The sequence below is a fragment of the Mesoplodon densirostris genome, chromosome 15 (genome assembly GCF_025265405.1).
Source record: "Mesoplodon densirostris isolate mMesDen1 chromosome 15, mMesDen1 primary haplotype, whole genome shotgun sequence".
NCBI lineage: Eukaryota > Metazoa > Chordata > Mammalia > Artiodactyla > Ziphiidae > Mesoplodon > Mesoplodon densirostris.
In genome coordinates this window covers 43,156,574-43,179,840 of record NC_082675.1, presented here as the reverse complement: position 1 = coordinate 43,179,840, position 23,267 = coordinate 43,156,574, and the positions used below count along the sequence as shown (strand labels likewise).

General features: G+C 42.2%; 1 protein-coding gene across 3 annotated transcripts in view; it reads left to right on the top strand.

The window, feature by feature from the left end:
• Window positions 1-23,267, top strand: part of KCTD1 (potassium channel tetramerization domain containing 1) — an 89,865-nt gene that overhangs the window by 27,396 nt on the left and 39,202 nt on the right. For 2 of the 3 annotated variants that reach the window (XM_060119338.1, XM_060119336.1), the window contains exon 2: window positions 17,132-17,310. In XM_060119338.1, the coding sequence (XP_059975321.1) occupies window positions 17,147-17,310 (164 nt within the window). In that variant the 5' untranslated portion in view covers window positions 17,132-17,146. Of the gene's footprint in view, window positions 1-10,527; window positions 10,681-17,131; window positions 17,311-23,267 lie in introns of all 3 variants that reach the window. The other variant, XM_060119337.1, reaches the window with a different exon arrangement.

Here is a 23,267-nt window from a genome sequence, read left to right as displayed (position 1 = left end):
GGGATCCTCCCAGACCAGGGCTCGAACCCGTGTCCCCTGCATTGGCAAGCAGACTCTCAACCACTGCACTACCAGGGAAGCCCTGTCATGGCATTTTTAGTGAAATGTCACAAGGTCATTATAAAGATTAAGTGAGATAGTACGTGTCACGTGTTGGGTATAGTGCTTGGCACACGGTGAGGGCCCCCCAGTGCTCCTTGTCGCTATGGTTATTAGTGGGCTCAGGGCCTGTCACAGCCGGAGCCCCTCTATGATAATCCAGGGCCAAGCTTTTCACCCTTCAGGGCCCAGGGAGGGGTGAGTCTGGTGGACAGAAGGTGGTCCTGTGCCCCTCCCTTTCCCCCCTCCCCCAGCAGCACTGCCTTTTTCTGCTTTTCAACTGCAACTCAAGTGTAAGCTCTCTTCTGAAAAGTAAAGGTTCCACGTGAAGAAATGTGGGCGCTCCCCTAAAGTTTAGCCTCCTCATTTTATGGCAGGAGCGCTTGAACTCAGCTCTCCAAACTTCCAGCCTTTAGGAAATTAAAACAAAGGCAATGCCAACCCAACACTGAGATTGTAACATTGTGCCAGTTCAAAACGAGGACTGTTCTTACCCATCTCAGCATTTCCCGTGCCAGCCAGGCTGGAGTAAACGTTGATAGGCATACGTATTGAAGTTACTCACCTTACAGTTTCTTGTTTGGGACGTTATTAAACATTTTAGAGCTAAAATATGGAACTGGCTGACAGCATCTTTTTAGCAGTCATTTTCATTTTGTTTTTTTAGTTCTAATGTGTCATATTTTCCTCATCCCTTACCCTTCATATCACTTTTGAAATACGTGTGAATTAAGGTCAATTAGCGTGTGTGTTGACACCCACCTCCAACTAAATCTCCGAATTATCTTCATATCCATCTTGAAGAGGTGGTAATTTCAGCTTAAGTGGCAATTAAAAAGCAAAGAATTACACTTAATAACCTCCGCGGGGGTACCTGAGGTCTTCTGTTGTGGCATCTCAACATTTGCTATTGGTCGTCAATAATTTAGGCGGGATAGCCTGTGACTTCCATGTAGTTTTACAAGGTTACCAAGGGCGCCACTTCTCTCTGGGGAGATGGCAGAGAGAAAAGAGCTGTGTTGAAGCCCTGCTCACCGGATGCTTCTTAGCTGTGGGCCTGGAGCAAGTCTCCAAGTGTCCCTGAGCCTCAGTTTCCCTTTTGGGGGAAAACAATCACATACCAGTTCCTTTCCAGCCCTGAGGTCATTTGCTATTTATTATCAAAGTAGTGATGTACAAATTCTGTTTTTGAGCTGCTATCTCAAATATGATCCCATGTTACGGGATTAACAGTAATGTAGTTGAGCGTATTGTCAGAGGTGACAGTGAGGATATAGTCATGCTAATTAGAACAGGTACAGTGAATAGGATCTTGCTGGAGCTGTCTGATTAAGACTGAATTGAATTGATGTTGATGCTTTTTTACAGATTTTTAAATTAACAGTAACAAATGACAGCAATTGGCTTCAAGTATATAGACTTTTATCTAGAACAGCCATAGTCCCTCTCCACGATGGTTATTTTTTTACATTTCAAGGATGCTAATTTCCTACCTCCTATCTCCTTTTTTATCATCCAACTAAATTTATTAGTGCAGCCGAATATAGCTTTAGAGAGAGACGTGGTAATCACTGCTTAATTTAACATTTTAATTTCCGTAGTCCAACTACATGCAACAGGATATATCAAGTATATTATAAGCAGATAAAATAATTCCACTGATGAAATTTATTTTGAGTCTTATTTTGTATAAATGGTTGAGTGAATATTAATACTGAGATCATCTTCCCCATTTATTACTAACTTCCTTTGATTACCTTTTAGTTTGGGATTTCCATTAGAAGGCCAGCACGTCTTTAAATGTAAAGATTTAGAATATTTATTTGTTTCAACATAACACTTTCCCGTACAATACTGGACTGACTTACAAACAAGTAATTACTATTTTAGCATCACTCTCATACCAGACTCTCATCTTTCGCTTATTTGTCATACATACAAGCTGCAGAGGAGGCATGTTATCTATGTTTGAGGGCACTTAATTCACATGGGAATTCTTTAGGTGGTGGCTAACTAAGCCCCTCATCAGACTGAGGAGTTTCTGAAGACATGTGAAAAGCAATCTTGTGGGATTTAAATAACATAATTGTGAAAGTCGGGCAAGTTTTCATTAACCAAGTGTCTTCGTTGAGCTAGAAGTTGTACTTAAACAGATTTGAGAATAAAGTAATAAAAGTAATAAAGTAATGAAAAATAAACTAAAAGCAGGAAAAAAATGAATTTTTACTGCTTACTATTCTTGTCAGTTAATAATATCAGAAGTTCATCAATATACACTATGTGTATCAGTTAGAGTATATTCTCTTAGCAGAAAAGATAATACTTGTAAAGTTTAAGTTTCTGGGTATTTGGATAGTACTGCATACTATGCAGTATAATGTAAGCTGGGACCTCACAGCAAGTTCAGAACCACTAAACAGAGGGAATGAGAAAGGTTGTATGAGCGACATATGTGTAGACAGGTATTTTGTAAGTATCTCTTAAAATAATCATTAAATCCTTTAGAAATAACATCATTTGGAAAATCTTTAAAACCATCATTAAAAATAATAGTTTACTTGTGGACTTCCCTGGCGGTCCGGTGGTCAGGACTCCATGCTTCCACTGCAGGGGACACAGGTTTGAACCCTGGTCAGGGAACTAAGATCCCACAAGCTGCGAGGTGCTGCCACAAAAAGAAAAAAAAAAAAAAAAGCTTACTTTTGTTAAAGGTTATATTCCAGGCACTAGGTAAGTGCTTTTCATAACTGTCTACTCTTATACATGAATTATTGATTTTTCACAATAATCACAAAAAGCATTATTATTACCTTGTTAAAGATGGGGAAACTGAGGCAGAGAGTGGTTAAATCGCACAGCAGGCACGCGATGGAACTAGGATGGAAGCCCAGCGCTCTGGCCCTGGAGACCTCCATTCCATTCTGCCTCTGTGCACCATTGCTGATGTGTTAGTAATATTTTACTAAATAGAATTTAGAAAGAATAGCTGGCAATTCATAAGATTATACTGTGAAATATTTTACTTCATTTGAAAATGTTATTCTATTACCGAATAAACGTTCACCTAAGTTATTCGTAACATTTCTCATAGTGTCTGTGTTTAAATAACGTGCGGCTCTATGTTGCTCTATTACGTTGCTTGAAGCGTTCTGCCTGTTCCAGCCCCAGGTTCATTTTTTGTTTCCCCTTCTGCTTCTATTCTCTATACTAAAGTGGTTTCCAGTCCCTTCAATGGTTAGCGCAGCCATGGTGCTCCCACATTTCCCAGCCCCTCCTGGAATTCAGTATTAAATTATTCATCAAATGGTTATTAGTGCCTGATAAATGCCAGGCTGTGTGCTGGAGACTGTCAACAAAACACTGTTCCGGTCCCCGCAGAACCTGTAGCCTGGTTGATTTCCAGGGGTGACTTTGAGTACATCTCATTTGTGGAACGCTTCACCCTGGACTGGGACTTGGTGGCGTTTGACTCTCTACTCTTGTCCAGCCCCACCGACCCTGAGTCTGTACATCGGAGCTGCAGGAACCCAGAATCACCCCCACAGAGCTGGCCACCTTGTCATTTTATGTAAACCTCAGCAATACCAAGACTCCTCATGCCCTGCTTCTCCGAATGTGGACTGCTAACCCCCGAGGTTCCCCCCACCCCGGGCGCCGGTGTTTTTATTGTGCGGTATGGCAGCATCGAGCTTCTGTCTTGGGAAGTATGCGTTTACTTTATTTCCACAGAATCCCTATCGCCTCATTAGTGTTTAATTTTTCCTTAATTGACATTTATGCCTATTAACACCATGGGATGGTGAGATTTGTCTTTTCTTTTTTATTTGATGGATGATAGGATGGGTAAATAACAAATCCAAAAGTGTTTGGGGCCACGGCCCAAAGGGAGAAATCACTGAGGTCATTTACTGGAAGGCGAGCAGAGCCCTCAATTATGGAGCCTTATAGACTTGCTTTATCATCATCAGTACTGTTTATTCATTTTCTACTGTGTGCAAAAATAAAAAAGCATTTCATTCAGTACTGTGGGGAGATGGTAGGAAAAGTAACTGGGCAGTGCTTACCCCCCTCATTTCACTCTTATTGTGGCTGTAAGCTTTCATTTGATGCCTGTGATCTTCCATCCTGCGGGCTGGAGCCGTTGATCTCCAAGCTCATATATGGGGCCAGCTTTCCATCAGGGTCAAGGATCTATCTACTTGTTTCTCTAAAAATTAGGCTTCATCTCCACAATCTTCAGAAGGAAGCAATACATAGTGGGATCATTCAGACTGGTTAGGAAGGAGACCAATGCAAACCGTAGGACCTAGAGAACGCTTCAAACCCTCTCCGCAAACCTCTCTCGCTGCTCCGCACTTAGACGGATCAAGTAAGATCTTCTGTGGAATAAATAAGAGGACCTGTGGGTCAGCAGCCGGGCCTTAGAAACTGACCTCCTGAATAGAAAAGTGGACAGGTGGTTGGGAAATGAGGAGATGAAACTAGTCCGATTCACCCCACTCTCCAAACACACACACTTTGCTTCCTGTCTCTTTCTTCCTGTCTCTCCGGCATTTTCCTTTTCATCAATCTCTCTTCCCGTCTCCCTCCCACATCACTGGCCTTTTCTCCCTTCCTACCCCTCTTCCATCCTTTCTTGTCCTCTGGTTTGCCTGCAAGCAGCAGGCAGCACTGCACTGGAGCATTTCCACTTAAGGAAGTGCAACGTGCAGAAGAGTGCCTTTGGTAGTCTTAAAAGCCCCGGTTTAATTTTGTATATTAGATGGTTATTTAACCACAAGACACTATGTAATGCCATGGCAACGGAGGGGGTGGCGGGAGTGAGGAGGTGGGTAACGAAATGTCGTCTAAGGGGAAAAGCGGTCGCCATTAGGGCAGCAGGAAAAGAACAGAAAATAGCCCAAGAGCAGAGGCCAAGAAGAAATGAGGAGACTAGGATGGAGCAGGGGCAGGAAGGGAGAAAAGGCCAGTGATGTGGGAGGGAGACGGGAAGAGCTTAGATCCTGGAATATTTTGCTTCTGACTTTTTAATCAACTAACTCTTTATGACCTCGGGCAACTATTGGGCCATCTGAATATTCCTGCTTCAGTTTCTCTTCTTTGCAAAAGACAGTGTCGGCCTTCCTTCCTTCCTCTCTGGACCTTTTGGAGGCTTATGGGTTGTGATTGTTCATAAGGTCTTTGGAGTTCTGGGATGTCATAAGTTAACTGCTTCATAGGCATAAGGCACTATGTAAATTCCAGGTATGATTTCTTTTTCTAATGCATTTCCATTTTTGTACCATACTTTTCTTGCCCATCAGGTTGATCTTTAAAAAGTTAGTTTGTTTTTTTTACTCTTGTTGGTATTTATTTTAAGATACTTCTCCAAGAACACAGAAGTGTCCTTTATCGTGTGAAAACTGTAAGGAATAGCTTGTTGCAATAAAATCCGGAGGAGGGTGACTGCCTTGCTGCTGCCTTTACTGCTCATTCGCTTTCTTCTTAATCTGTGCTTTCGGTGCTATCTCCTCATCCATCTGCTCCTAAGCAGGAGGTTTCATCAATCAATGTCCCCTCTAAAATTTCCCAAGAAACAACTCTCATACCAGGACCAGCAGTTCAGCTGCAGGCACTGCTGTGCCTCCCAGGGTCACTGGCCACAGCTGGCTGCTGCCAGATCCGGCTTCAACCACATCATCAGGGGCAGAGCCAGAGCAATCCATACAGTCACCTCCACTCTTACTTCATACCAGTTCCCACTAGCAGCTCAGATGGGACTCATGGAACTAAGAATCAGGATGACCCAAACAGCCAGAATCCGTCTCCATCTTCTGAGGACAAATATTCCACCTGGCACGAGGTGTCACCTGGGAGAAGCATTTTTGGCAAGCCACTCGCCCCCTGGCATGCCTGTCAACATGACACGCCACCCATTGGTTCTAGTGTGGAAACATTGAGACTGTTACTCTCAATTGCCCAGATTTTTTTTATTATTCAATATGTCTTTTTGAAAAGATGACACTGATTCTGCTTATAAGAGATTCTTACTTTATTAAAAAGCATTTGTTTTCTATCACTCAAATAAATGTTTTCTATTCTATAAGGGAATCTCAGATAAGCTGCTTTCAGACCACTCTAGTATTTTAGAACAGTATTGTTTATAAATATATAAACAATACTGCAGTAAAATATTGCACCAAGGAAAGAATATCTCTGAAGTAGGCATTCTGCTCATTAAGCACCATATTTTATTGGCCATTTCCTCCTGTCAGTGAAGGCAAATAAAAAGCAGTAGTGATGAAAATTTAATCTTCCTAATCAGCTAGAGAAAATGCTGTGATTGTTAAGAAATCTCCCTGTGTTGGCTTCTCCTTCTTCTTTTTTTGGCCTCATAGTTTTGGAATGCCTTTCATTTCATGACCAGTTCTTCTTTCTTTCAAAAGAATTTTGAATTCCAATTCTGACCTCCTAAGATGCTAACTTTCTTAAAACATTTGAATCTCTATGGTTTATATTTTTAAAAATCATAGAATTATTTTTAAAAAATCAGGATTGAAAAAAACACTATAGACCAGCTGGTTCAATCGCATCTATTACAAATGAGAAAACTGAAGTGAGAAATGAAATAATTTGCTCATCAGTAACACAGCTCAGACTAAAACTTGGGCCTCCACTCTGTCACATCGTCAGGAAAACATCTCTCAGTTTAGAAACTTCAGTCGATGTCAACACCGTTAGAAACACTGCAACTGGTTTCCTTTTTAAAAGGTAATTGGGTCGAAAATTAGGAGTATGATCCTTGTAATGTGGAATTACTAAGTAACACGTATGTTTTATTTAAAAATAATGTACTCTGGACTCATAAAACCAAGAGTGATTCATTCCTTACTGTACCAAAGTACTGTTTGCCCTCCAAATGATTCGCTTAAGTAGTTCTCGGGACATTTAAAATATAATTTGATTTTTTTTTTTTTTACATGGGGCTCTCTTGTCATCAGGAATTCCTTGTGTATATGGTTTATTCCTAAATCAGACTCTCACTCCCTGAATTGTTCACTTCCACAGTACCCTAGCCCGGCACCAAACAGATTAGTGAGCCAACATTTTCTCAGAGAATGAACAAGTGAGCAAATGAACTTTTTGAACACACCTATTATGTAAATGAGAGTAAGTCAGCATACTTACAAATTCGTGTATCTTAATTTTTTATTTTTTAATGCATAAAGGTCGAGCAGGGCTTCCCTCGTGGTCCAGTGGTTAAGACTCCGTGCTTCTAATGCAGGGGGCACGGGCTCCATCCCTGTTCAAGGAAGTTCTGCATGCTACAAGGCACAGCCAGAAAAAAAGAAAGAGTGTTTCTCATAAAGGTCAAGCAAATAGGCATCTTAAGAGGAGATTTCTAAGGACTCAGTTAAGGTTAGAAGGCACCCATTTAGCTTTTGACACTCTACCGGACAAGGAATTTTTATGACCACATCGAAGAAAACAGTAAGTCAAGCTTATTGTTTATTTAGAGGCAGATGTGTCCTGTAGGTAACATCTAGGACTAGCAGTTAGAGCAATCAATGAAATGCCAATTTTCTGTGCCTGGGAAACAGAGTCAGGGGCTGGGGCGAAGGTGTCCACTTCCTAGACCAGCTGGCTCCTGCCTTGTGCCTGACCACTAACCATCCATCCTTCAAACTCTCCAGCCAGTTGTCTTCATCCCAAAACAGACCAAGTGGAAGAATGTGGATGGAGCAACACAAATCTCTCCCTTCTCTTGTGAAAACCAGGGCATGGATCGTCTAGTAGTAGAGAGTGGTAACCTTATCCTGGTACACAATGGCTAGCATGTAAAATATCACAGTAAATTCATTACTAGATAATTATAGGCTAAGCCACTTGACCTCCGAGTCAACTTCCTTCTCTGTGAAATGGTGATAATACTTAACATTGTGCAGAGGTTTCTGGTTTCAGACTAGGCCCTCTCGGAGTGTCAGGTACTGTTTCACTGTCAACCTTTGCTGCCGTCTGCATCTTCCTTCCAAGAAAGCAGGTGCAGAACTGACTTCTGGAAACACAGGAGGTGTGCGTGTGCGGCTTTTATCATCTTGCTGGGTTTTAGATCTAGGAATGGAGGGGACCTGGGGGAGGGCACAGATGACCAGATAGCTCCCAAGAGTGTGGAAATTATAGGCCCCTGCCCCTTTCTTTCAGGATCAAACTAAATAGACTTGTGTCAGCTAAATATGAGCTTACCGTGACCTGAGGCCCATTTAATTTTCTGTTCTGCACATTTCCTCCCTGGCAAGAAAATAAAGCATTACCCCTAAGTTCTGTTCCATTTCGGTATTTCTTCATTCAGTCCTTCATTTAAAAATGTCCAAAAAATGCTGCTTATGAAAGTAAGATATAACAGTGTGCCAAGAGTATGTACTAATTGATTCGATTGAGCAAAATAGTGCTGTTTTTCTCCTTTTTTAAAATAATATTTTTTTTAATTTTGAAAGTAATAAATGTTCAACACCATAAAGCACAAGAGAAAAAACAAAATTTTCCTGTAACATCATCACCCAGTCCTGCCCCCTACTAATATTTTGGTGCATTTAATTTCAAATTTTTTCATGGTACATACACATATTTTTGCAAAAAATGGCCTTTCCTTATAGAACTGTGACAGAGCCTGCTTTTGCTTTAATGCTATGTTTTAATTTTTAAAAACCAGTAATATCCATAGTTGAGATACAATGTCTATTTTAAAATACTCTGTGATGTTTTAAGTACATTAAAAAATATCTAAGAAATCTAATTTAAAATTTAATCCAGCTATAATAAACACAGCAAAATTCTATCAAAACGTTCCCTTTTTACAAATTCGCTTTGCTTTTGGGAAAAAAAAAAACAGAGAAATCTTGGCAAATAGTTGTTCTTTTCATGGTCCCAGCTTGATAATCTAATACAGGAACTCCTTGGATATGTACTTCATTACTGGAGGGGAAAAAAGCACATTGAGGGCACTCGCTCCATATCTGGCAAAGATTGTGCATTAAAATAGATAAACAATAGTAACCCCTACTCCTGGCCCAAGGCAAGAAGAATACCATTTTGCTTTTTCAGATTAGGAAGTAATTGCAGATTAATTTAACACAGTTGCTAGTCATTTTGAAACAACTTTGAAGTCTCCTATTTTTGATTTCTGTCTTTTTTAAATCTGTGAAATTAATATTTGATCTGAAAAAAATATTAATACAGCTCAAGTGCCATTTCATTTATGAACCTACTGTGATGATCTCATTCTCTACTTCCTTTTATAGGCTTTGTCCAAAGCACGTAGCTCACATGTTGTTATGCTCTGTCCTATTTTGTTTTGTTTTGTTTTGTTTGCGATACGCGGGCCTCTCACTGTTGTGGCCTCTACCGTTGTGGAGCACAGGCTCCGGACGTGCAGGCTCAGCGGCCATGGCTCACGGGCCCAGCCGCTCCGCAGCATGTGGGACCTTCCCGGACCGGGACACGAACCCGTGTCCCCTGCATCGGCAGGCGGAATCTCAACCACTGCGCCACCAGGGAAGCCCCCCTGTTTTGTTTTTATTTATCTGTATCCCACTATGTAGTACTTTATCAGTGTAAAACGCTGTCTTTCTCACCCATGGGTCTTACCTCCCCAACTGCTTTAAAACTTCTCTATACTTCTCACTGGATCCATAGACATCTTCTCTGTACATCGGGTGTACTGGTGTATTAGATTTCATTTTTCACATGCAGAAGGAAAGAAACTTCCTTTGTCTTTCTCTATGCCGTGCACTGTATTGTATGCCTTCACAAACATCTCACCCACTGTCAGCTTTATCTCTCTGTGGAGTGGGAAGATTCATCCTGTCTTACAGATGAGGAAACTAGAGTTCCATAGGCTTGGTAACTTCTCCAAGATGACACAAAGGCTGAACCTGAACTCAGACCAGGTCTTCAGATTCCAAAAACCAGGGCTCTTTCTCCTGTACACTTGAGGTGTTCTGTGTAGGTGATTTTTTTCCCCAGCTATATAAACTTTTGAAAGTTGTCTTACCTTTTAAAAAAGTTTTTCTTTATCATATTTGGGCAGAAAATTTTCTTCAATATATTATATACTTTCCAATCTTAGTTAGTCTGGGGTTTGATCTGGGGATGACTTAATTTTGGATGATTCTTGTATAGGCTAGAAAACCAATGACCACACTTGTTATGCGTCTCTGAATTAAGAGTAAGCAGGTTCTATGAGTTTGAAGGGAGTTCCTGTGAATAAAGTGAATGGAAGATTTGATATCAAATTTGGATGTTCAGAAGACTTTTCAGCCGAATTCTCTGCTGACTTCAGAGATTGACAGAAACAATCTTCAATTTTGAAATAATGCTAGGGATTGGTTTGGTTTTTTTTTAACCTATATGAAATTACAAGAAAAGATTTATTTTTCTCTCTCTCTCCAGGGGAATTCTGCTATTTAAAGTCAGAAGAGACCATAAAGTTTGACACATAGTAGGAGCCCAATCAATACTACTTGAATGAAGGAACAATGAGAGCCCTTACAAAATGTGTTGGCGTTATGGTTGAGAGGCTTACTACCCGATTGAGTAACTATGGTCAGTGAAGAGATGTTTCTCTCTAAAAAACCTTTACTGTGAGTCCAACAGGACTGTGTCAGCTCTAAACTAACCCTCCCAAGGTAACCACAGATTTCCATCCTAGGAATCAGGATCCTGGTCTAAGACACTTTGATTACAGGCTCATGGCCTAAATGGTTGGCCAACTATCAGAAAACAGAATCAATCAGAACACTCCATTCTCCATGCATTCCATATAATTTAGAAGCTACTTGCGTATGTGTGTGAGAGTATGTGTGATATAAATACATGTATTTTAAACCCAGGCTGAAATAGGTGGAAAAGTTATCATTTGTGTCGAATTCCTTCGCTGCTGTATTGAATGCTATGAATTATAATATCAAATAATATAGATAAATATTTTACTATAGACATGCTTTTCTGGAAGTATCCCTAAGAAACCTGTTTCTTTTCCCAGTGATAGAGGTAATATAGTCCTACTTGTTAGTGAAACGTGACATGAGACAGGGGCATACATTCTTAACAAATAAAGTCATTAAAACTTTCAGTTTAAACTTTAGCTCATTTGTTCTAGGCGGTGCCCCTGGGGCTCCTGTTTGAACAGCACACAGCAAGGTTAGATTTCGGAGGCAAAGTTTTCATTAGCTTCTTTTGAAAGATGCCTGAAGTCAAATCCCTTGAAGGACTATCCTCCCCCAAAATCATTGCCGCTCTGTTGGAGAGGTGAGATGGATGATTAAGCTACAAGGAAGCCGCAGACTGAAAGCAGCTGGGAAATGGAAATTTTAAACATAAACTGATCAACATGCCTGGAAAATCTCTACAGGATAGAAATGAGGGAAAGAAGAATTAGAAATAGAATTTCAGGTGCTGTTTCATGTCAGGGTATTAGAGTCAGATTTGGTGAATCCTACGAGAGGGAATAATAAAATCTTTTTGGCTTTTAAAAGAAGACTATTTCACAGAAATTTAAATGAGTAACCATCTGAACAGGAAAGTGTTTTGATTGGAGGAGTTTCTTCCAAGATTATTTTTGGTTTATTTTCTTTTTAAGTATAATGTAAGAGTCCAGTGAATAGGGGACTTCCCTGGTGGTCCAGTGGTTAAGACTTCACCTTCCAATGCAGGGGGTACGGGTTCGATCCCTGGTCAGGAAGCTAAGATCCCACATGCCTCCTGACCAAAAGACCAAAAACATAAAACAGAAGCAATATTGTAGCAAACTCAATAAAGACTTTAAAAATGGTCCACATCAGAAAAAAAAAAAAAGAGTCAAGTGAATAAATCTTAGGCATACATACGTGTACAACTGTTTAACCTCCCAGATTAAGATTCAGGACTTTTCTAGCTCTCCAGAAGGCTTGTTCTTATCCCCTCCTAGCCAGCTACCCCCCGCCCCCCAGAAAAGCTGGCCAGTGATCTGAGCTTTGTCATCACAGATTCCTTTTGCTGTCTGTCACCTTGGGGGAAGGGAGTCATTCGAGATGTGCTTTTTTTTTTTTTTTTGCGTTACGCGGGCCCTCACTGTTGTGGCCTCTCCCGTTGCGGAGCACAGGCTCCGGACGCGCAGGCTCAACGGCCATGGCTCACGGGCCCAGCTGCTCCGCGGCATGTGGGATCTTCCCGGACCGGGACATGAACCCGTGTCCCCTGCATCGGCAGGCAGACTCTCAACCACTGCGCCACTAGGGAAGCCCCCCCGGGATGTGCTTTTATGCCTCAGGGATGGCTCTCTGAGATCCAGAGATGTGTGTGCAGCATCCCCACTGTGTGGTTACTAATCTCTTTTATTTTCATAAAATCAGTTTAAAAGGGAGAAATACTGTTAGAAGGGGAGAGGGAAATGCATGTGTTGTGAGGGGGGGGCAGTCATAGACCATTTGTACTCACTTTAAAATGTCCCTGCTTCTCCCTGAGTGATAAGTTCAAGTTTATCATGATTTGGGCGTCCATAGATTAAGAAAAATTCAAGCAGGGTTTACTCTGCTGTCCAATATGACAGCCACGAGCCACACTTGGCCTACCTACCTTAAAATTTAAATTGATTAAAATAAATTAAAATTACAAATTTAGTTCCTCAGTCGCCCTAGCCCCACTTCAGGGGCTCAAATAGCCACATGAGGTTCATGGCCACCCTACTAAATGGTGCAAATATGGAACATTGTTTCCATTCTTGCAGAAAGTTCTGTTGGACAGCGCTGTTTAGAAAGCTGGCTATGAGCTTCCTTCCTCTTCCTCTTCCCCTTTTCCCTTCATAAGGATGTTATGGTGGGTTTACTTATGTTTTCATTGTAAGTTACCATTTAATTCTGTGGTCCTCAGACCATTGTCTTACAAGCTTCTGTTTCCTGCGCTTGCCCTCCATACTTGGGAAGAAAACAAGTGGAAGAATTCTCACAGTGTACTGAAATTTTAATTTCTAGAATGTACCATGTGCTCTCCTTCCTGCATCCCAATGTGAGTTGACTTCTCATCCATCAGATCTCAGCTTAGACTCTCTCCAGGGAGCCTTCCACATCCCACCTCCCAGCCCCCAAGACTGGGGGTTATGTATCCCTGCCACAGTAAGCTGCTGGCCTTCCCCTACCTGTTCCCTGGCTTCTCTCTCCCACTGAACAGGACCAGCCTGTCCTGTTCGCTGGTGTATGTCCATCCCTAGGGACACTGCCTGGGACTGTGGAGGGAAGGAACAGTGGGCTGCACAAGGAAGGGGCAATAACCAAGTAACTTAATGTTAGAGTGGGGTTCCTTCCCCCAGCCCACCACCCGGATGAGGAGTCTGTTCCAGAAGGGGGATTATCAGAAACACATTTCTGTCTGGCCACCCTTCCGAATACACCTCAGTGCTCTGAGCTGTTTCTCCAGCAGTGATGATGGCACATCCAAGACGCTTGCACTCTCTCTGGTTAAAGTTCATGGTTTTTGTCGCAAAAACATCTCAAAAGTGAGATGCTAAAAGACATATACAAACTGAGATGGTGCTGGGCGAGCAATTAAAAATGGGAAAGTGTAGTTAAAGAATGGTGATAATATGATAGAAAATTCTGCTGCATCTGGCAGCAGGCAGCTGTTCTTGGCATCACAGGCCAAGTCTCACCAAGCCGAATGACCTCTTGGGGAGGCGGCTGTATCCAGGAAGGGCAGGAATCAGGATCAGTAGCAGAAATCCCAACTCAGACCAGCTTTAAAGATGAACTTATTTTCCCAAGTATCAGGAAATCAAGAGATTGGAGGCTCAGAGTTGGTTGATTTGGTGTCTCAGCAGTGCCAGGGAGGACCCAGATCAGCCATCCTGGACATTGGCTTCATCCTTAGGCTGGTAGGGAAGTGGCTTCTGTAGGCTCAGGCATCCCATCCGGGACCTCAACATCTATAGATAAAAAAGAGAAAGTCTCAGTTCCGGTCACTGGTGAGGGGAGGAGGTGGCCAGAGTTGTGTCGCTGAAGCATCTGGAGTTGATGCAATAGATCCGAGGGTCTCCTACAAGCGCCAAGACCACCCGGCCCAAATATGCTCCCCCACCCCAGCCTATGCATTCTTTCAGCCTGCATCAGTGCAGAAAATACTGAGTGGAAACCCTTAACTCCATTAGCTAATAGCAGTTAATGCTTTAGAAATGATCTAACTAACGGCAAATACAGAACACAGAAAGCTCCCAGGATGGGAAGAGAGAGCCTCAGAGAAGACATAGGAAGGCTCACCAAGGACCAATTATAACACGACATGTCTTACTAGAACCAACAAGGACCTACTGTATAGCACAGGGAACTATACTTAATAGTTTGTAATAACCTATAAGGGAAAAAAATCTGAAAAAGTGTGTGTGTGTGTGTATATATACATATAAATAACTGAATCACTTTGCTGTACACCTGAAACTAGCACAACATTGTAAATCAACTATACTTCAATTTTACAGAAGTCTTACTAGTCTGCCCGAGCCAAGCCATTAGGAAACTTCCTCCTTGCCCTTAAGGGTTAATCCCCCCACTACCCCTCGTCCCCCAGCTGAGGAAACACTGGTTTAATTTTAAATTTAGCAATATCTGTACATCCACGATTTTCAGTGCACATGGTATATATTCTGAGAAATCAGGAATCCTTCAACCGATCAGTTATGCTTTCACTTTTTCCTCCTTCTCCGTAGACCTCACAGAGTTAGAGCTGTGCTGAGTGAGGTCACAGTCTAACTACAGTATTAACCCTGCAAAACTGTTCATTTTCGCCCGAGCACCGAGAGGCAGGATCTAGAATGTGTCCAACTGAAAAACTATTACAGATGATGCAGTGCTGTGATGGACTGAATTGTAACCGAGACGGGGATGTGTGTGTGTGTGTGTGTGTGTGTGTGTGTGTGTGTGTGTGTGTGTGTGTGTGTGTTTAGCCAAGAAATCATTTTCTAAAAGGAAGTCAGGTAGTACGTAGCTCTTAAAAGTCGAGGTTATATGATTGTATTTTTAAAGGAAAAATGCATTTTCTGACACCCAAATTTTAAAATGCTACTTTGAATATTTCCCAGCCTTAACTCTTTTATATTTCCTACCAATTGTGTCCTTGTTTTTTAGTTTTTTCCCCATCCAGTACCTCTTTCACTTTTCTCTCTGTGTTACAAACATCCCTTGTGGTTTTTTTTTGTTTTTTTGTTTTTGCGGTACGCGGGCCTCTCACTGCTGTGGCCTCTCCCGTTGCGGAGCACAGGCTCCGGACGCGCAGGCTCAGCGGCCATGGCTCACGGGCCCAGCCGCTCCGTGGCATGTGGGATCTTCCCGGACCGGGGCACGAACCTGCGTCCCCTGCATCGGCAGGCGGACTCTCAGCCATTGTGCCACCAGGGAAGCCCCCCTTGTGTTTTTTAGTATCTATTTTGCATTGTTAAAAATATACAGGAATGTATAAAGAATAACACAGTGAACATCCACGAACCCACCACCCAATTTAAGAAATAAAACATTAGCTCTTTTTTCTATGACTGTTCCTGAGCTCTGTTTAATTCAACCTGGAGAAAAGCACCACACAGATGGTCAACATTTTGTGTAAAGGCCCAATCACCACCCCGTTCACAGTAGATGCGGAGTTTCAGAAAGCACGTGCGTTCCCAGTCTTGCCTGGACATGTGGTTAATGCTAACTAGTCTAACAGTTGTGCCCCAGGTATCTCCTAAAGCTGTTTCAGATCATAAAATCTAGGATGTTTTGCAAATTTATATTTCATCATGCTGGGCTTTATGCACAAAAACTAGATGACTTCCCGTTTGTAATCTCCATCAAAGGCATTTCTCAAAATCCCTTTATTATGCCTTATCACGGGCGCTACCACACATTGTTTGCATGTTTGCAAACAATCTCTGGCTAAATTATAAATCTACGAGTAACCTTGTGGCGTCCGCCTAGCAGAATTCAGACATAAGCGCTATTTTAGCTTATTCCTCAATCGCAGATTCTAAATATTTGACCGCCTTCATTGAGTGCCAGAGACCTGACTTGACTTGTCTGTGGTTTGGGCTCTAATTTAAAAGCAATCAACCATGTCTGAATAGTGTTTGAAATATTTATATTGTATCCATGGAAAGGATGTCATATTTTATTTTCTCAAGAGTATAGTTTCTTTAGCACGCCCTCGCTGCCGTCACGTGATGCTCCGTTTGCTCCCGTGGTACCTTTGCCTGTGGGGCGGCACATTGTACACGAACATCTGCCTCAGCCCAGCCTTGGGACCTTGATCTCTTCCATGAACCCAGCATGCAGAAGAGCAGCTTGCTCATGGCTCCCAAGCACATACTTAATCACTGGAGGGGACATTCTTTTCAAAGTGTCCCCAGCCCCATAGCCTTATAGGGAGAGAAGCAGGAACCAGATGGGTATAGTGTGGGTTGATTTTTTTTTTTTTTTCTATCTGTTGACTGATGAACTTCTGGTGCCTATTTGCAAGGTTGCTGTGAGTTTGTGAGCTGGTGTCTAGACCAGTCATGTCCTCTTTTTCCTGATTTGGAAGATAGAAATTGAAGAAAACATTCTGCAGGACCCAAGTGCTGGAGGTCTGAATTTGTCCCGAGCCCACAGCAGTCAGGACGTTTTCCAAGAGAAGGATAAAGCATATGTATTTTATTTAGAGTGGACTGTTTTAAGTGTTATCTTTTCATTTGGAATGAATAGTAGTTCTCCACATGCCATTAACCAGTTTTTAAAGGCGAGAATTCATTAGTAAAATAAGCCATCACAGTGTGTGGGATGATATGAAATGAACATTAGCTCAGCTCCTTGATTCTGAGCATGGGAAGTTTTCCTTTTCTTTGTTACAGATTTGGGGGGCTTTTTGATATTCATTACAACAAAAGCGAGAGCTTGCTGATCTTCCAGATTTTATTGCCAAACGAATATCAACACTACTCACTGGCTTCTTCTGTAGGATGTATGGGTTTCCTTTCTCTCCACAAAAGAAGACGTGTCTAAACTTGCTTATCTCTCTATAGGACAGTCGGCCCAATATGTCAAGACCTCTGATCACTAGATCTCCTGCATCTCCACTGAACAACCAAGGCATTCCTACTCCAGCACAACTCACAAAATCCAACGCACCCGTCCACATCGACGTGGGCGGCCACATGTACACCAGCAGCCTGGCCACCCTCACCAAATACCCCGAATCAAGGTAATTCAAAAAGCCGCAAAGTCACGCTCCAGAGTGCATGTATTTGATGATCTAACTGTTTTTCCTTTGACCAGCTTAGCAGTGCAGCCTCGCCGGGGTGGGGGATAGGACATGAAAGCATCATGTGGGCCACCTGTTATGGAGGCAGCTCTGGGACATGACCGTAAATCTCCTACGAGTCAGGGTTTGATCCAGAGCTTAGCCGAGTACGTGTGAAAGTGTCACTGAGATTGGATGGAGTTCTGTGATATTTCACTCCTCTGAGAGCTTCGCGTTTCTCAGCGTAGTAAACACAGGATGATGATTTCTACCCCTGACCTTTCTTCTGTTCTCTTCTTCTAAAACACACTTTCTTATCAAGTCTTAGAATTTTATAGTTGGCCCAACTTATGAACTGGAGAAAAAAAAAAGAGAGACTCTTATCAGTAGGGCAGTATATTTAGAACAGTTGGCAGAAGTACAGAAAGATAGCCTTGTTTGAAAGAAAAAATGAAGAGCAGTGGACGTTATGAACGCTCAAGGCAGATAAGCAAATAGGAAAAGGGTATGAACGGGGAGAGTGGTTTCTAAATGGGCGCGTACACCACGCTGATGAGAACTCCCCTCCCACGCCCCACTCACCCATTTCTTCTTCTATTTTTAAAATTTTATTTATTTATTTGGTTGGGCTGGGTCTTAGCTGCGGCAGGTGGGCTCCTTAGTTGCGGCAAGTGGGCTCCTTAGTTGCGGCATATGAGCTCTCAGTTGCGGCATATGAACTCTTAGTGGCGGCACGCATGTGGGATCTAGTTCCCTGACCAGGGATCGAACCCGGGCCCCCTGCACTGGAAATGTGGAGTCTTAACCACTGCGCCACCAGGGGAGTCCCGCCACCCAGCCTTTTCTAAAGGAGTTTCCAAGAAGACAATTTACTTTGCGCCCCAGGACACCCCTCCTGGCTCCACCTAAATCTGGGGGCTGAGGCAGATCCTATTAGGGAATTTATCTTTGGGCCATTCGGCTGGTGGGTAGAGGAAGAGGCATGAGCTCACGTGGGCTGATGTCAGGAGAAAGGGTGTTTCTCTGCTTGTTTCTGCTCAAATGGAATGGAAACACAGCACTTGGGCTTCAGAAAAGCACTCACTGCATTTCTGAGAACGTCCTACAATATGACAGGTATCAGGTAACTTACAGCCTAAGAAGAGAGCACTGACATACAAATCACTGTCATAACTGCACAAAGACTGCTTTTTTGGTTTTTGTTAGTCTCACTTCACCATCTGATATTTTATGAAGGAATGTGAAGGTTGAGAAAAGATGAAATATTTTCCCTCTCAATTTCCAGATTTAATTTCTACAATAGACACAAAATGATTTTTAAAAAGTAGATGTTATAAATTCAGTTACCCAAAACACCTGTATATTGGGAATTCCCTGGCGTTCCAATGGTTAGGGCTCCATGCTCCCACTGCAGGGGGCATGGGTTCTATCCCTGGTCAGGGAACTAAGATCCTGCAAGCTGTGCAGCATGGCCAAAGAAATAAAAATTTTAAAAAATGTATATTTTAAAATGAAATGATCCTATCAGTCAGTTGTTAGTATTACTGAGTCTCCGCCCTCCCTAAATGCATTGTTATTGGATGCTACAAAATTGTTACATGATGGTTATATTTCTTAAGAGTATCATTATATAAGGGGTTCTTTTTTTTTAAAAAAAGTCTATTTCCATTCCTTCTAACCTTCTAATACCAACATTGACAATAGAAAATCACTGTGCCTCTTCAGATGAACGCTTAATTCTAGGGGGCACGTCACCCAACAAACATGAGTCAAAAGCAAGTTTCGACGATAGCAGAATGCACTGGTCTGATCTGGTGGCCTTTTGCTTCAGTCTGATTATTAGACTGTGATACAGGAGGGAAATTAGTCATTACACTATTTGCATGTGATGTAAATGGTAGGTTTTCTCGTGCTCATTGCATCTGGGGGGTCTCTTCCCACTGACCAAGGCCCACCAGGGTTTTGGCTTCTGTGAAGCTCACTGGTGTCACTTGGCGCATTGGCCATGGTATAAGGTAGACAGTGAGGGACTCAGTGTATTCAGTTCCTCTCTCTCAAATCATTTGCCATTTCAATCGTTTCGATGCTTGGCAGTATTTAAGACCTCTGATAGTGTCTCATTTGGAGTGCCTTCCTCAGGCCAACTTTCCATGGGTATTTCTAAGAGTCCCCTTTTTGTCCCTTATTATTTTCCCCCTGAGACGCGCATCACGTTTCATGGATCTCAGTATGGATTCAGCACTCTCGGTATCTGTACTGTCTCATATGGGAACCACTAGCCACGTGCAGCTTTGAGCACTTGGCGTGTGGCTGGTCCAAACTGAAACGTCCTTTAAGTGTAAAATATACACTGGATTCTAAAGACTTAGTGCCCCCCAGATGTGAAATATTTCAAAAATTTTATATCGATTTCATGTTGGAGTGATACTATGATAATATATTGAGTTGTATAAATAATAATAGAGTTAAATAAAATATATTAAAATTAATTTCACCTGTTTCTTTTTACTCTTTTAATGTAGCTACCAGAAAACACAAAGTTACAGATGTGTCTCACTCTTTATTGCTGTTGGACAGCACTGAACTCTATATATGCACAGATTTTTAAAAAAATCTCATTAAACCTCCCCCTCCCGAAACCTGATACTTACATGCATCATAAATTGAATTTCTCTTTCACCAACTTAATTAGAAAAGATAAAATTGTTCATCTTTCTTTCTCGATCTTTCCCTATGCTTCACTGTCACCTCTATGCTCCCAGTGTCCTGGGAGCAACATCAAAAATAATACGTGGTTCATTAGTCCCAGGTTTGAATGCTGACGCTCCCATTTAATAGTTGTTTGGCCATGGATAGGTCCAATTTCTAAGTGCCTGTCTTCTGTCTTGTAAAATAGACACAAATACGTCTTCTTCCAAGGTTATTGGGAGGATTAAATGTGATTATGGAAAGATCGACATGGCCCTGTGCCCAACACGTTGTATTGCCTTTATACTTAATCTTCTGCCAAACCCAGCAATTGTTTCTTTTCAAACTGCCTTCCAAATTCCGAATATATCCCATTCCTTCATTTCCTAGACCACAGAAACAGCCTCACTTCTGGATACTTGCCTGGATTTATAAAGGCTCAAGGGCCTCCTTGCCTGCACCTTCTGGTCCTTCATCTTTTTTTTTTTTTTTTTGCGGTACGCGGGCCTCTCACTGTTGTGGCTTCTTCCGCTGCGGAGCACAGGCTCTGGACGTGCAGGCTCGGAGGCCATGGCTCACGGGCCCAGCCGCTCCGCGGCATGTGGGATCTTCCCGGACGGGGGCACGAACCTGTGTCCCCTGCATCGACAGGCGGACTCTCAACCACTGCGCCACCAGGGAAGCCCTGGTCCTTTATCTTTAATGTCCCCACCTGTCTTGGAACTGCCGAGCTATTCCAAGATAATCTTTTTTGTTAGGAGATATTTTTAAGCCTATGTCCAAACTTTTGAAAACAAGCCCTACAAGTAATTTATGTTTCTGTTGCTTACACCTAAAGCAGATGACACTGGCTGGAAAACAATGCTGTGGATGTTGAATGGACCACTGTGTGTTGCTTTGCTTCCTCTTGGATTTGGGAGGGGGCGGGGGGGTGCTTGGAAAGAAATTAAATGTTCATTTCAAAGCAGCAGTCAGTTTAATGGGACCCATCCACAACTTTTAGTAGTCAAAGATATAGGGAAGAAATAGTTCTTTGTGCTTTTTCCGCAGATGTCAGATGCTCCTTCCAACTAATGGGAAAATCTCTCACATATATCAACCTTTTGGGGATAAATTGTAGGTCATTAGGTTGCCCCTGACCATAGAATTACAAATAATTCCAAGTTGAGTTCTCTAGATTCTGGGTGTCTTGAACACGTCTCACCCGACTGGACCATTCCCTGCCCCCTCTCCCTCTTAGAGCACCCTGGTTCCTCTCTCACCCACACTTTCCTTGATGTAGCCCAGTGGGGAAAAGGGCCTTTTCCTCGGTTTTCTTTTCTAGGATTTCAGGGGCAGACTTGTAGTGTAAAAGTACTAAGTTGTTTGTAACAAGTGATCCTAAAAGATGTAGTGTCCTTCTATAATTTCAAAGGTCCTGCAAAGGGCCTTTACTCCATTTTGAAATACTGTGGGTGATTTTTTATTCTATTTCTATTTCTTGTCCTCTGGGCTGAAGGCTACCTTTAGAACATTGTCCCCAGAAAGTGGGTCGTTGGACCACACAGCTAAACGTTAGAAGCACCTGCAAAGCATCAAAAGGCCATGAAAGGCCATGGCCCAGACCAGTGAAACGGGAATCTCTGCGATTTTCCTAAGAGATCCCGATTTTAACCATATGGCTTTGTATGGTCCCTCCAAGTGAATATAGGCCTCTTACTTAATGAATCTCCCATGCTATATCATAATGGCCATTCCACCAAAGAAAATACATTTTGATCTTCATTTCTTTAATTAGCAAGGTTACTCGATTCCACTGTCTGTGCACCCAAATGCCCTATTTTTTTTTTTTTTTTGGCTTGTACACCCTGAGTACGGATTCAATATGCAAGTTGACTTTTATATTTTACAACAAGGTTAATTACTTACGTTGTTATTCATTTCCATTATTGGGTGGTTTTTATTTTTTACTTATTTTTTTATAAATTTATTATTTCATTTATTTTTTTGGCTGCATTGGGTGTTCATTGCTGCGCGTGGGCTTTCTCTAGTTGCGGCGAGCGGGGGCTATTCTTTGTTGCAGTGCGCGGGCTTCTCATTGCGGTGGCTTCTCTTGCTGTGGAGCATGGACTCTAGGTGAGCGGGCTTCAGTAGTTGCGGCACGCGGGCTCAGTAGTTGTGGTGCATGGGCTTAGTTGCTCCACGGCACGTGGGATCTTCCCAGACCAGGGCTTGAACCCGTGTCCCCTGCCTTGGCAGGCAGATTCTTAACCACTGCGCTACCAGGGAAGCCTATTGAGTGGTTTTTAGCTAACAGGACTGGACATAAAGGCTTCAAATTAACTGAAGTACTGCATACATCCGTGGTGTGGTCTGTCTTTACCAACATTTCGTGTGAGATGCAAAACAGTTCTTTGGAAGTGTTTATGAGACAGAGGCTGATCCACACCACCTCAGTGAAAAACACTGTTCCCTTTCAGGGGAGCCTACAAGTCTCCAATTCTGGTTGCTATTTTGAATTGCAGTCACGAAGAAAAACACCCAGTTCAGATCTGCAATAATTTTACATCAAATAAGTAAAACCAAAAAATATATATATATTTTAAAATAGATATACAAAGAAGATAGAACATATTTAACAATTTGTTACCCTGATTTCTAAGTTGTAAATATGTAGGCATATGGGAGGTGGACCTCACTTGTACTCTTGCCCTGAGCCCCCCAGATTTTAAGGACAGACCTGATTATATCTGACTCAGAAATCCAAGATACCCACTAACATCATTGGTAACAAAAAATCTAGGTATCTAATTTGTCATAAGTAAGTAATATGGGTACCAAAGTACATGGCCTTTTTAAAATCTCCTATTGTTGACAGTGAAATATCTTCTTAGCCACCCGTGTGTGTGATATTAAAGAAATGTTCTTTGCTTTAAAAGAAGACGTAAGTCTGAGCTCAAAGTTAGGGCTGTGTCATCATTTGCTGTCACCTCAAACGAAAACAATATGAACAGCAGTTATATTGATTGTTATTCAGATGTGGACTTTTTAAAACCAAGAAGTGGGCAGATACTGCTGATTAACCACACCTATTGGGTGGCAGTGAGGCAGGGATCTTAGCTAAAAGAGCTACTAACCTAGAGGTGAAAGACACAATCTCCTGTTACAATCCCCTGAGCCATCCGATCTGCTTGCTTGACAGAGCCTTTGTATATTTTAAACCAAGTATATGAGTTAACTCCGACATAAGG